Consider the following 14,178-nt stretch of genomic DNA (forward strand, 5'->3'; position numbering starts at 1 on the left):
TGCCAATGTTTGTTAAATACCAGACATTCTTTAATACAATTTAAAGTACTACATAGACTGCATTATTCTGAAACAAAATTAAATAGAATTTTTCCTAATATCTCTCCTATCTGTGATAAATGTCAATACCACGTGGCTAATTTAACCCATACTTTTGTAAATTGTATAAAAATTAAAAATTACTAGATGGATATTTTTAAAATCTCTGTAGTCGTTAATATCCAACTGGATCCCGACCCTAAATTAATAATATTGGGCATATCAGAACAATACCTAAAACTCACATTAAACCAAAGAAATTTCCATGATTATAGTATAATAATTGGGAAAAAATTGATATTAAAATTTTGGAAAAACCAACAACCCCCACAATCAAGATGTGGATTATGGAGATGTCAGAGACCTTACATTTGGAAACAATTAGATTTGTCTTAATTGACAAATCAGAATTATTTATTAGAATATGGTCTCCATTTATAGATTATTTGAAGGGGTAGATTGGAACGGCGCGGAGGCCAGACTGAAGCCTGAACCCTGGACTAGATGAATAGTTATGTTCTCTGACCTAAGGACCTATCTCCCAAGTTGTATTATTGATAGTTTATCCTATTTTTCTAATTTCTTTCTTTCTTTCTTTATTTTTCCTATCTATAAATATAAATAAATAATTAGAGGCAATGTTAATATGTAACCGATAAAGGAGGATCCCAACTACTTTGGTAACTGGGTCCCTGGAAACCTGGATATTTAATATGTAATCCTTAAACAAAGTTTGTATTGGTTTGGACTATGATATGCAGATGCCTCTAATACAAATTTATTTAAAAATTATTATTTTTTAAATGGTGGATTAACTCAGCGTGACAGGCAGCATCTCTGGGGAGAAGGAATGGGTGATGTTTCGGGTTCGAGACTCTTCTTCAGACTGATGTCAGGGAAGGGGGCGGTACAGAGATAAAATGTAGTTGGAGACAGTAAGAGAGAAGGTAGGATAACTGGGAAGGGGAGGGGATGGAGAGAGAGGGAAAGCAAGGGCTACTTGAAGTTAGAGAACTCGTGGTTCATACCGCAGGGGTGTAAGCTACCCAAGCGAAATATGAGGTGCTGTTCCTCCAGATAGCTCTGGGCCTCACTCTGACAATGGAGGAGGCCCAGGATAGAAAGGTCAGTGTGGGAATGTAAGGAGGAGTAAAAGTGTTGAGCAACTGGGAGATCAGGTAGGTTTAGGCAGACCGCTGATCCTGCGCTTCGTCTTGCCGATATATTGGAGTCCACACCTGGAACAGCAGATACAGTAGATGAGGTTGGAGGAGGTGCAAGTGAACCTCTACTTCACCTGAAAAGACTGTTGGGGTCCTTGGATGGAGTCGAGGGGGGAGGTATAGGGCCAGGTGTTGTATCTCCTGTGGTTGCCGGGGAAAGTATCTGGGGAGGGGGTGGCTTGGGTGGGAAGGGACGAGTTGACCAGGGAATTGCAGAGGGAACAGTCTATGCGGAAAGCAGAAAGGCGTGGAGATGGGAAAATGTGGCTCGTAGTGAGATCCCTTTGGAGGTGACGAAAATGTCGGAGGTTTATGTGCTGTATGCGATGGCTGATGGGGTGGAAGGTGAGGACAAGTGGGACTCTGTCCTTATTACGAATGGGGGGAGGAGAAATTAAAAATCCTCCAAGCTTTGACCTTCAGCTGCCTGTCCCACAATTAGTCATAGAATCACACAACAAAGATACAGGACCTTCAGCCCAACTCGCCCATGCCAACCAAGGTATAACTTTTAAGCTCATCCCATTTACCCACGTTTGGCCCCTATCCCTCTAGGCTTTCCCTATCCATGTACCTGTTCAAGTGTCTTTTAAATGCTGTTTTAGTACCTACCTTAACCACCTCCTCTGGCGGCTCGTTAAATATACCCACCACCTGAGTGAAAAATATGCCCCTGGGTCCCCTTTCTCTATGTCCTCTGGATAAAAGACTCTGTGTATCCACCCTATCTATAAGATCACCATTAAACCTCATATGTGCAAAGGAATAAAGTTCCAGCCTCCCCAACTATTCCCTATAGCTCAGGCCCTCGAGTCCCGAGATCTGACTCTCAGTCTGAAGAAGGGTCTCGACACTCCTATCCAGAGATGTAGCCTGCCCCGCTGAGTTACTCCAGCAATTTGCGTCTATCATTGGTGTAAACCAGCATCTGCAGTTCCCTCCTACATATTTAAAACCTTGTGTTTTTTTTAATCTTGGAAGATGCAGGTCTACGAGGATACAAATGTAAACCTTAATCATCTGAGAGGGGGGGGAAGGGAAGGGGGAAGGGGTAGGGAAGGGATGGGGTGGAGGGAAGGGGGTAGGGAAGGGGTGGAGGGGAGGGGGTTTAGGGGAGGGGGTTTAGGGGAGGGAGGGGAAGGGCAGGGGTGGTGGGGGAGAGGGAGGGGGGAGAGAGAGGGAGGGGGGAGAGAGAGGGAGGGGGGGGGGGAAGAGAGGGAGGGTGGGGGAGGGAGAGAGGGGGGGAGAGGGAGAGAGGGGAGAGAGAGAGGGGGAGAGGGGGGGAGAGGGGGGAGAGGGGGGGAGAGGGGGGAGAGGGGGGAGAGGGGGGGAGGGGGGGAGAGGGGGAGAGAGAGAGGGAGAGGGAGAGGGAGAGGGAGAGGGAGAGGGAGAGGGAGAGGGAGAGGGAGAGGGAGAGGGAGAGGAGAGGGAGAGGGAGAGGGAGAGGGAGAGGGAGAGGGAGAGTGAGAGGAGAGGGAGAGGGAGAGGGAGAGGGAGAGGGAGAGGGAGAGGGAGAGGGAGAGGGAGAGGGAGAGGGAGAGGGAGAGGGAGAGGGAGAGGGAGAGGGAGAGGGAGAGGGAGAGGGAGAGGGAGAGGGAGAGGGAGAGGGAGAGGGAGAGGGAGAGGGAGAGGGAGAGGGAGAGGGAGAGGGAGAGGGAGAGGGAGAGGGAGAGGGAGAGGGAGAGGGAGAGGGAGAGGGAGAGGGAGAGGGAGAGGGAGAGGGAGAGGGAGAGGGAGATTTATTTATTTTAAACACTGAAATTAAAAGTTAGTTAAGAATTAGTGATGTTAAGTGAGAAATAATTAAATACAATTCAATGAATAAGAATGGAATCAACAATAATTAGTGGAGTTAAATGAGAAACAATAAAATTCAAAGCAATGAAAAAAGAAATAAACAATGCTTTAATCCACAGCGGGGGGGGGGGGGTAGGAGGCAGGTGGGCCATGGGGCAAAGGCATTGTGAGGTCAGCAGCTGGGCAACTATATATATTTTTTTAATGTCATTTTGGTGATATATCTTAGTAAATATCTCAGGAAATAATGGACCAAATTAATAGTTTTGGATTTTTGAAATCATAAGGAAAATTTCTACCAGAAGATGTAAAAGTTTCACTGTTATTGTAACGTCAGCAACTGGGCAGCGGTCAGCTTTTTAAAAAAGGTCAGATTGGTCAACAATTTTATTTTAAAAAGTCAGGAAAATAATGTACCAAATGTACAGAGGAGTGGATTTCTAAAATCACAAGGAAAATCTCTACTGAAATATGTAAATATTTTCCCGTTTCAGCGTCTGCTTTTCGAGGAGATACGTTTCACATGCAAAATGACACACACACACACACACACACACACACGCAGTTTTAATAGATACTAGACCAAGTGCAGACCCGTTGGGTCTGTTCCCGCAACGCGCGGTTGCAAGGGGGGGGGGGCGGCCTGACGTCATCGCGCAATGCCACACGCAAGGTGTACGCCGTCAAGATGCTGCGTACGACGCCAAGATGCTGCGTACGACGTCAAGACGCTGCGTACGTCCTCAATGCGCCTGCGGGCCGACAGGCCGTTGACGAGCAGGATTTTCGGAGAGTGCAAGCCCGTGGGGACAGCGAAAAGCAGCGGGGGAGCAGCCGATCTGTGCCTTCCGCCAGCGTGGCAGAGCCGTGCCGGGGGTGGGGGGGGGGAGGAGAGCCGGGCGGCAGCAGCAAAATGTGAAAAATGTCGGCGTTTTTGGAGGAGAGCCGGGCGGCAGCAGCCGTTATGGTGGCTGGCCAGCAGGAGGCGGAAAAATGAGTGAGTGGGGGAGGAAGGATTTTATTAAAAATGTGTACAGAAAAATGTCTAAATGTAATGAGGAATGGATTAGTGAATGTAAAAGTGAAATCGCTAGCGAAATGGAAAAAAGAACAAAGGTTTACTATATAAAAGAAAGCAGATTTTTTTTTCCGTCTGCCCTACAGAAATGTACCATTGAGGATGTAATAACCTCGGTCGAATGTACACTACGACATATCTTAGTCCAGATCCCAAGAGTCAAGAGTGTTTAATGGTCATGTGTACTGGGATTGGAACAATGAAATTCTTACGTGTTTAAAAGCGAGCATCCAACATGGATACACGAGAGACAGAAGATCCTGGGATTCTGAGTATAAAATCAAAGTGCTGGAGGTACTCAACGGGTCATGCAGCATCTGTGGAGGAAAATGGACACACTCAAGTCTGAAGGTAGAATGTCGTCTGTCCATTTCCCTCTACAGATGCTGCCTGACTCACTGAGTTCCTCCATTGCTGTTTTGTTAACATCCAACTTGAACAACTGTGCGGAGGCTCGTGATTTCCAAGTGAAGATTGAAGTCTGAACCATTGTGAGGTTGATCACTACTCTTGGGACAACTGTACTGAGGACCGAGATGAGAAAAACATTTTTCACACAGAGAGTGGTGAATCTCTGGAATTCTCTGTAGCTGAGGCCAGTTCATTGGCTATATTTAAGAGGGAGTTAGATGTGGCCCTTGTGGCTAAAGGGATCAGGGGGTATGGAGAGAAGGCAGGTACAGGATACTGAGTTGGATGATCAGCCATGATCATATTGAATGGCGGTGCAGGCTCGAAGGGCCGAATGGCCTACTCCTGTACCTATTTTCTATGTTTCTATGTACTCTGCCATTGGATTATTTGTGGAATTTTGTGACAGAATGCCAAGTATCACATATTTCTGGGCACTTAGGCTACAAAATCTACCTGCAGAACCAGTGCTCGATCAGAGTTGGTGAAAGTGCAGCATTGCCTTCAATGAGAAAAAATGTTATTGGGGAGATGGCCAAATACCAACTCATTTTCTCATTTGAACATCAGATACATATATATAGACAGATATTTTGGCATCTTTTACATCTTATAACCTTGAGGGAGGCTCTCCTGACAGTCACAGTAATTCTGGGGGAAAGGCATGCCACTTTTGTCAAAAAGAACCTGAACTACTCCAGGCCTCGCCTTACATCTGGGACCCAGATTGAGTAGAAAACTGTAAACTGGGTCTTGTTCCAGTTCATAGTGGGTTTTAAGGACAGGCAATCACAGAGCTTACCCAATTATGGAAAATTGTGCTAATATAATTCGTCAATAAACATGTCAGCAGATAAACACTGCAAGATAGGAATCACTATGGGATTATGGGAATCACTTTACTCTGAAAGTGACAAATTTTGCTCTGAAAGTGAAATGTTTTGGAATTACTTTGAACTGGAAAATGTATTTGGCTTCATACATTTAACAGTTATTGAAAGTCATTATTCCACTTCTTAGAAAAAAAATACACTTTTACATTCCAAAATGAAATAAAGTAATAACATGGTATTGGCAATTAAGGACAAAGTGATTTGTACTTACAAGGCATTTTGTAAAATAGTCTTTCTCCAGCACCATCATTGACTTGCAGATGTTTGTTATCAATGGACCAGTCAATATGTGTAATGAAACTAGATGACTTGCTGCATTCGCCAACTTTCTTGTATCGCTGTGAAACTGCATAGATATCAACCAGGCCATCATTTGAACCCACAGCCAGGTAAGATCCATCTGGAGAATATTTCATTTCATGAATTACCTCTTTTCGGTCTTTAACATGGACCACCTCTGTCATATCTCTGCAAAAAATGTGATATAAGTCACCAAGTATTTCCACTTGAAAGCTGCAACCACATTTCACATGATGATGGAATTTATCTTTACCTAGATGGTACATCATTCTTAAACATTTTATTAAAATATCTTAGTGACGTTTATTGAATATGTCGATCTCATGCTACCAATTACTTTTATCCAGTTAATCTTTGAAGCATGAAAACTTTTAAAAATTCACTTCAAGTTCTTAAATTCCAAAATCAATATCTATGACATAAATCTCAAATTTGAACAGAATTCCTATTTTAAACTTCCTAGCAATGATGGTACTTTTGCAGTTTAGGACCCTTCCACCAGTCTTCACGCCGAATTATCAATCTTGTACTCAGTTTTTGAAAGACTATAGACAATGTTGTTGGAACATTTGAATATACTATTAGAACCAGGAAAAATTCTGATGAACGGTCATTGATCTGAAATATTCATTGTTTCTCTCTCTCTCTCTCTCCATGTTGTCTGTCTTGTTGAGCATTCCAGGATTTTAATCGTTTTTTCATTGCAGATTTCTAGCAATAACAAGCTTTTGCTCTGATTAAATACTATTCTTTTCCTAGATGAGCAGGATTAAATTATGCCTCTGTTCCTTTTACTGCTTTGAATAGAAATCAGAATGGTCATTTTAAGTAGGTTTTCACTTTGAAACTTAAATATATTTAATTATTAAATATATATCTAATATTTGTATTTACCGGACTGCTGCCTGGATCAGTAGGTTTCAGCTATGGGGAGAGTTTGGATAGACATGGATTGTTTTCTCTGGTATGTCGGATGTTGAGGGGTGACTTGATAGAAGTATATAATATTATTAGAGGCTCAGACAGTCAGGCCCTCTTTTCCCAGAATGGAAATGTCCAACACAAGCGGGCATAACGGGTCGAGGGGAAAAAGTTTAATGCAGACGTGTAGCGCAATTTTTTTTTTTTAAACACAGTAGTTGGGGCATGGAACGAATTGCTATAGTGGTGGTGGCGGCATATACAATAGTGGCATTGAAGAGGCTTTTAGACAGGCACATGGAAATGCAGGGAATAAAAGGATATGGATCATGTACAGGCAGATGAGATCAATTTAACGCATTATGTTCGGCACAAGCATTGTGGGCTGAAAGGCCTGTCCCTATACTATACTCTTCAATGTTGCTTCTATATAATTTAGGTTTGAATGAGGAAAAACAATATGAGATTGAAATCTAATTCATTAATTATCACCCAACCAGTCAACTCCTAAAGTGATTGAAAGATTCAAATGTGCTCAGATAATAGCAGGACAAACAGATCTGAGTGGTAAATTTTCACACAGGTTAGTCGTTATCTAAAATGAGCTACCTGAAGGCATCAATAGAAACAGATAACAATTACATTGTTCAAAAAACATTTTGACAGGTATTTAGATATAATATGTACAGGGATACATGATTAATGCAGGCAAATGTAATTAGATTTGCTATCGCAGTCAGCATGAGTAGTTTGGTTTAGTTTGGAGATACAACATGAAAACAGGCCCTTCGGCCCACTGAGTCCGAGCCGATCAGTGATCCCCGCACACTAACACTATCGTACACACACTAGGGACAATTTACAATTTTACCAAGTGAATTAGCCTACAAACCTGTATGTCTTTAGAGTGTGGGAGGAAACTAGAGCACCCGGAGAAAATCTGCGCCGGTCACAGTGAGAACATACATACCATGTACAGACAGCACTCTTAATCAGTATTGAACCTGGGTCTCTGGTGCTGTAAGGCAGCAAGTCTATCGCTGCACCACCGTGTCACACTAAAGGAGTCAAAAGAGCCCAATTCTGAGCTACACGATAGGACAGGATATGAAATGTCAAATACCAGGGAGCATTGACTTAAAGTGAAAGGGAAAAAGTTTAAATGAGATTTGCGGGGCAAATTGTTTTACAATACAGGGAGAGATAGGTAGCTAGAATGGGCTGCTAGGGGAGGCGACGGAAGCAAATAAGATAGCAACATTTAAGAGGCATTAGACAGCCATACAGCCAAGGCAGGGTCATAAAGTCATAGCATCATACAGCCTGGAAACAGACCCTTCGGCCCAACTTGTCCATACCGGCCAACATATCCCAGATACACTGGGCCCACCTGCCTGTTTTTGGCCCACATCCCTCCAAACCTGTCCTATCCTTGTACCTGTCTAACTGTTTCTTAAACATTGCGATAGTCTCTGCCTCAACTACCTCCTCGGGCAGCTCGTTCCATACCCACCACCCGATCTATTCCTCTCATGATTTTATACACCTTTATAAGATCACCCCTCATCCTCCACCAACTTAAGCCTTCTCAACCTCTCCCTATAACTGACCCTCGAGTCCTTGCAACATCCACGTAAATCTTTTCTGTACCCTTTCCAGCTTAACAACATTTTTCCTATAACACGGTGCCCATGTCTGAACATAATACTCTAAATGCAGCCTCACCAACGTCTTATAGAACTGCAACATGACCTCCCAACCTCCATACTCATTACTCTGACCGATGAAAGCCAATGTGCCAAAAGCCTTTTTGTCCACCCTAACTATCTGCGACTCCACCTTCAAGGAACCATGCATCTGCACTCCTAGATCCCTCTGCTCTACAACGCTCCCCAGAGTGTTGGAGGGATATAGACCATGTGCAAACAAATGGGATTTGTTTAAATTTGCTTTATGATTGGCACAGACCTGATGGGCCAAGGGACCGGTTCCTATGCTGTACTCTTTCATGGTCCAAGAATCCAATTTGTAATATTATAGCCACCTGAACACTTCATTGATTCCTTCATGGTAAACACAATTTTCTCCATTCCCTACCAATCAAACAGAGAATTTTTGCACCACTATTAACTTTAATCATAGTCCCTATATTTAAGTCATAATAGAAACATAGAAACATAGAAATTAGGTGCAGGAGTAGGCCATTTGGCCCTTCGAGCCTGCACCGCCATTCAATATGATCATGGCTGATCATCACTGATATGCATTTCTAAAAGCTTTAGGACCTTCTCCTGAGTCATGCAGAAACTACAGGTTACAGACTTAGTCATAGGAATACTCACTGATCATTATCCTTTATTGCTACACCAGGGCAAATTTGGATTAAACTAAATTAGGAACTGAAAATGTCTTAAATACTCAGAAGGTCAGGCTGGATCTATGAAAAGACAGACAGAGTAAACGTTTCAGATCAATGATCCGTCATCAGAACTGCTCCGATGATAAATAACTGTGGTGGATGTTAATATGTGTTTATTGTTGGTTTTTATTGTATTGTATTGTATGTATGACTGCTGCAATTTCGTTCAGACTTCGGTCTGAATGACAATAAAGGCTATCTAATCTATCTAATCTAATAACAATTTATTCGGTTACTTTTAATTATTCCCAATAATTCTGACATCACAAAATTACTTTATCCTTTATTTCCCATAGAAATAAAGACATAGAATAATTGGAAACATTTGAGATACACAAGGCAAGGTCTTAAGGATTTTGTAGAACTGTGATATGACATCAAGCACAAGGACAATGGCATAATCTGGAACAAATATTTTGATTCGTGCCTCATTTAATATTCCTGAAATACTGTGCCCATGGGGTAAACAAATGGCTTAATGCTCAATTTCCAGAGGGTACACATGCAGTTTAAAACTGTGTCTATGGGTGATTCGGTGCATCCTGGACATTCCAAGCTTGCCATAACGGGCAATCAGGATTTATATCTTTCTATATAGAAGAGAATAGAAGTGGACTCCTTTGTGAACCCCCTTATTGAAGGAAATGTAGCTGGCACCAGATATATTAGAGTCTGACCTTTATAAACATACTCCACTTATAAAGCAATGAAGAACAGTTTTTACCTGACTCGGAGTACAGTAAAGGAGCCATCCTTCATTCCTAAAGCAAGCTGCGATCCATCACTACTGAAAACAACAGAGCGCACAGCCTCTTCCATGTTACAACGTGCAATAAGAGCATGGTCAACAAGGCTCCATAAACTGTGCAAGTAAAAAAAACACCATTTCTATGTTAATGCAATTGCCATACAAATATACAACACAGAATTAGGTCTTTAGGTCCACCAAGTCCATATCATCCATCAAGCATTGATGTACTCAATCACTACAATAACCACATTCTACCTTGACATGAGTAAGAGATATAAATCAGTTGAATATCTGTCTTTGACCATAGGAACAATGTTTTCATAGTAAATTACTTGTACACTTAGAATTCAGAATCCATTTAGTTCTTAAGGAGAGTTCAGAGCCCTACTGCAGTTCAGCTTACCACCAAATTAATATTTGGGAGGAATATAACTGATTTCGGGAACTCCAAGCCGCAGGAGTTCGACCGCCACGATGCGGGAGCTTCGACCGCTCCGACGAGGGAGCTCGATCGCCGGCTGCGGATGGTTCGACTCCCCCGACCGCGGGAGAAAAGGAAAGAAGACTTTATTGTGTTCCATCACAGTGAGGATCGTGGAGGAGCCGCTGTGTTGGATGTTTACGTCAATTTTTATGCAGTTGTGTGTCTTGTTACTTTTTTGTTATGACTATGGCAAAGCAAATTTCTCGTATGTTACGAAACATACTTGACTAATAAATTACGATTATGATTATGATATTCCCTTCACTCACCCACTCATGTTCAGAGTATAACAAATAACATTTTTTTACTTAGGTACAGATTGCTGATGATTTCCTTTAGATGAATATTTCACACCCATTTGCTGCACAAAGCTCACAGCAACTGCCTCGATTTCATCATGATCTGATCTCCATTCTAAGACACAGACAATGGTTCAGCTCACTGCCCCATTTTCTTCTCTTGACTGGTCAGTTACAACTAACATAATCAAACTTAACCTACGTATTATTTTTTTCAATGTTATAGCTACCAAAATTGTTTTGAACACTGCTCTTCTCTAGAAAAATCAAAACTTTGGATTATTGCTTTGGAGTTTCTGGTTTTAGATTAGATTCCATACAAGCTTTAAATAGAGTATCCATGTGAAGACATTGATATTAAAAAAAATCTTAAATAGAGTACTAAACTTGCTTGGCATGTTTAACCCAGCCAGGTTACACTCTTCCATAAAGATTCTTGTGAAAACAGAGCGGGAAGAACAATGGAGGACCTGGCGTGGGGGAACCGCCATGGGGGAGGGGAGGGAGAGGGAGAACAAAGTATCAGTTGCCCTCCTGGTACTGCTGGAGGTACCAGGAGGGCAATACAATCAGAAAGAAAAAATGGCTGTATTTGGCCAATTTAAGAAAGGATAGGTGCCCATCCACATTATAAACAATGTTGGAAGAAATGTTATAATGTTTGTCAGGATTGGTATTAACTTTAGAACGACAGCTCTAAAATTCAATTTTAATTACATACTCAACCCACTAATCGACAGCAATAACAATGACACAATCCATTCATTCTGAGCTGCCTCACAGCTGCCAGCGTCCGCATCTCTGAACTCGCACGAGTTAACATAATTGAAGCACAGTGGTTGAGCTGGTAGAGATGCTGTTGCACAGCACCAGAGATTCGGTTTTAATCCTGACCTTGAGAGATGTCTGTGTGGAATTTGCATATTCCCACTATGACTGCGTGTCCTTCCTCTGGGTGCTTCAGTTCCACCCACATCCCAAAACATGTAGGTTAATTGCCTTTTGTAAATTGTCTCTAGTGTGTTGGGAGTGGATGCAAACGTGTTGCTCAGTATTGCTAACCAACCTGTTGTGTTGTATTTCTAAATCTAAACTAGGCTCAGTGGCTATTCCCACTCAAACCTATACGAGTGATGGAAATGGGTTTTAGGAACTAGGGGTACGCTAAGGTCCATGAGGTTGGGGGGGGGGGGGGGGATTTTTTTTTGTGTGGTCATACCCATGTAATGCATACCTTGTTTATTGTGTATTTGTAATACAGTTTATTGTGTATTTATATGTAGCAATGTTACAACATTTTGAGATTTTATAAATCAAGTCTGCAATTTATCCCATCAGATAAAACATAAAAAGAAGTTTAATTTGACACCTAATTCACTTTCATATCTTCAGTATTAAAAAAGTTATGGCCATTTCCATACTCGGAAATTAGCATCTTGTTAATTAGCATTGCTTTTCCATTGACTTAACACAAAAGCTGTGATCGAGGACAGTCAAAACCCAATAACTTTCTTAAAAATTAAGAGAAGTAAATGAAATTTTCAGTTATTATAGATTGAAGCATTCTGAAACAAATATAAAACATCTTACTTGGATGATCTGAAATTAAAGCATATAATTAGTTAGTTACCTAATTTTAGCCAATTATAAAATTGACCGTTGTGACGGAAATAGTAATAAACACTCAGACTGCCTTGAAATATTAAAAAAATTGATATTCTCAAGATCAGAACTTTAATATTATTGTATTATATGCTGTAAGTTCATAACAGATAGGTAAATAAATTACAATTTCTAGCAATAGACCAAGTTTTTATGGAGAAGATCAGTTGCTAGCTGGTACATTGGCATATCATAATCAGTAGCATCATCGTACTCCTCAAATTGTAACCAATAAGCAACTCTGTACACCTCGTCTTTCCTCAACTTTCCAATTTTGGCATTGTAAACTACACGTATTTGCTCTTCAAACCACGCATGACATGCCTTTCTGCCCACTACTTTCCCATTAACAATGTCCTGTAGATCATTGCATTTGGAGTAGTCCAAATTCGGATACTCTCTGCGGATGTTGTCCAAATCAGTCTCTTTTGCTGGGCATTTGGATTGACAATTTTGGATTTCTTCTTCGGAGATATCTGTTTAAAATGTAAAGGAAAAAAAACACTGAACAGCATTAACAGAAACAAGTTATTATTTGCAGTTTTAGAAAAAGGTTGAAATGATAAAGTTAAACACTAAAACAAATAGTAAATACCCAACAAAAAATTCATATTCATCAGTTTCATCAAATCAATTAAATTCATCTAATCAATGAAATGCATCTAAATTTAATTACTAGATCTAAACATCTATCCATTTCTTAAGAAAAGGATAATTTGTTTTTAATAGCCTAAGTATCCAAATATCAAACTAGTCCCATTCACACAAGAATTCACAATATAACATGATTTTAAAATCTCACTGTCATGAACTTGTATGCCAGATGGAAGGGATTTAATGTTTAATTCCCATTAATTAATCTAGAAACATCCACTCTTAATATAATCAAAATTATAATTTTTTGCACAATACATGTGGCTAAAACTGTTGTGGATATTTAGTATAAAAATATTGACTATGTATAGACAATAACATAAAATATAGACGATTTAGATGCTCTTATGACATGATTGTCCAAAAAAAAGAGGATTTAAATCATCTTGCCAGTGGGTGTTTCTGGAATGTGATCGATTGGAATGTTGCTGTGAATTTAAACCCCATATCGGCAGGCAAAGACACTGCCGGTTCTTATGGGACCTAAATAACATTTTTGCATCGTAAAATTTGATTAAAGCCACCCCAAGAAACAATATTATATGTGAAATAAATGACTTACCTTTTGGTTTGTCCTGATATTACGATCCATCCGTTATAGGCGTTGAGGGCGTTCAAACTCGCTTTTTACTTTAATCCAACTATTAAATTGTCCAGCGATTTTTTTAATTAAAAAAACCGGGAATGAAAGTCCGATCGATTTTTCTTCATCGACTAGCAGCCCGAGGAAATCCCTCTCCGACAAGCGATACAAACCTGCATTTTAATCCCACCCCCCTTCAAAGGCGCCAAAGTCGCGCACAAGGCCAGTGGCAGAACTGCAGCGCCGCTGAAGGTAGGCTTTGTAACATCGCTATTATATGTCATAGCTACTTTCTTGCATCTCTCTCACTTTCTCTCTCTCTCTGTGTGTTGGCTCTAGCCATCGTCTGCTTCGGTGAGGTAAGCAGGTCGGTGATTGGTCACAACGCCCCTCGGAGACTGTCTGATTGGTCGCCGAGTGATCAGCGCATTATGTGATTGGACACAAAGCCCTTGGAGACAGCGGCTGATTGGACGGGAGGAGACCGATTTGTTGATTGGACGGGAATTTTAAGGAAAGCTGGTCGGTGATTGGACGCAACCCCCTTAGAGACAGCGGTTGATTGGTCGCCAAATAATCGGGCACAAAAAATTGACAAATAGGAAAGCAAAAAAAATCGGAATTCCGATTCAAATCTGATATAAGGTACATGGGGTGGGTATCT

At 41.2% G+C, this 14,178-nt stretch overlaps 1 protein-coding gene across 7 annotated transcripts in view; it reads right to left on the reverse strand.

Moving 5' to 3' along the window:
• The window catches only part of eml6 (EMAP like 6), a 192,328-nt gene that overhangs the window by 121,433 nt on the left and 56,717 nt on the right, over positions 1–14,178 (reverse strand). For all 7 annotated transcript variants that reach the window (XM_033025217.1, XM_033025216.1, XM_033025214.1 and 4 more), the window contains exons 8-9: positions 9,806–9,943; positions 5,653–5,909 (exon numbers count right to left, since the gene is read on the reverse strand). In XM_033025217.1, the coding sequence (XP_032881108.1) occupies positions 5,653–5,909; positions 9,806–9,943 (395 nt within the window). The remainder of the gene's footprint in view (positions 1–5,652; positions 5,910–9,805; positions 9,944–14,178) is intronic.

Source organism: Amblyraja radiata, chromosome 8, assembly GCF_010909765.2.
Source record: "Amblyraja radiata isolate CabotCenter1 chromosome 8, sAmbRad1.1.pri, whole genome shotgun sequence".
NCBI lineage: Eukaryota > Metazoa > Chordata > Chondrichthyes > Rajiformes > Rajidae > Amblyraja > Amblyraja radiata.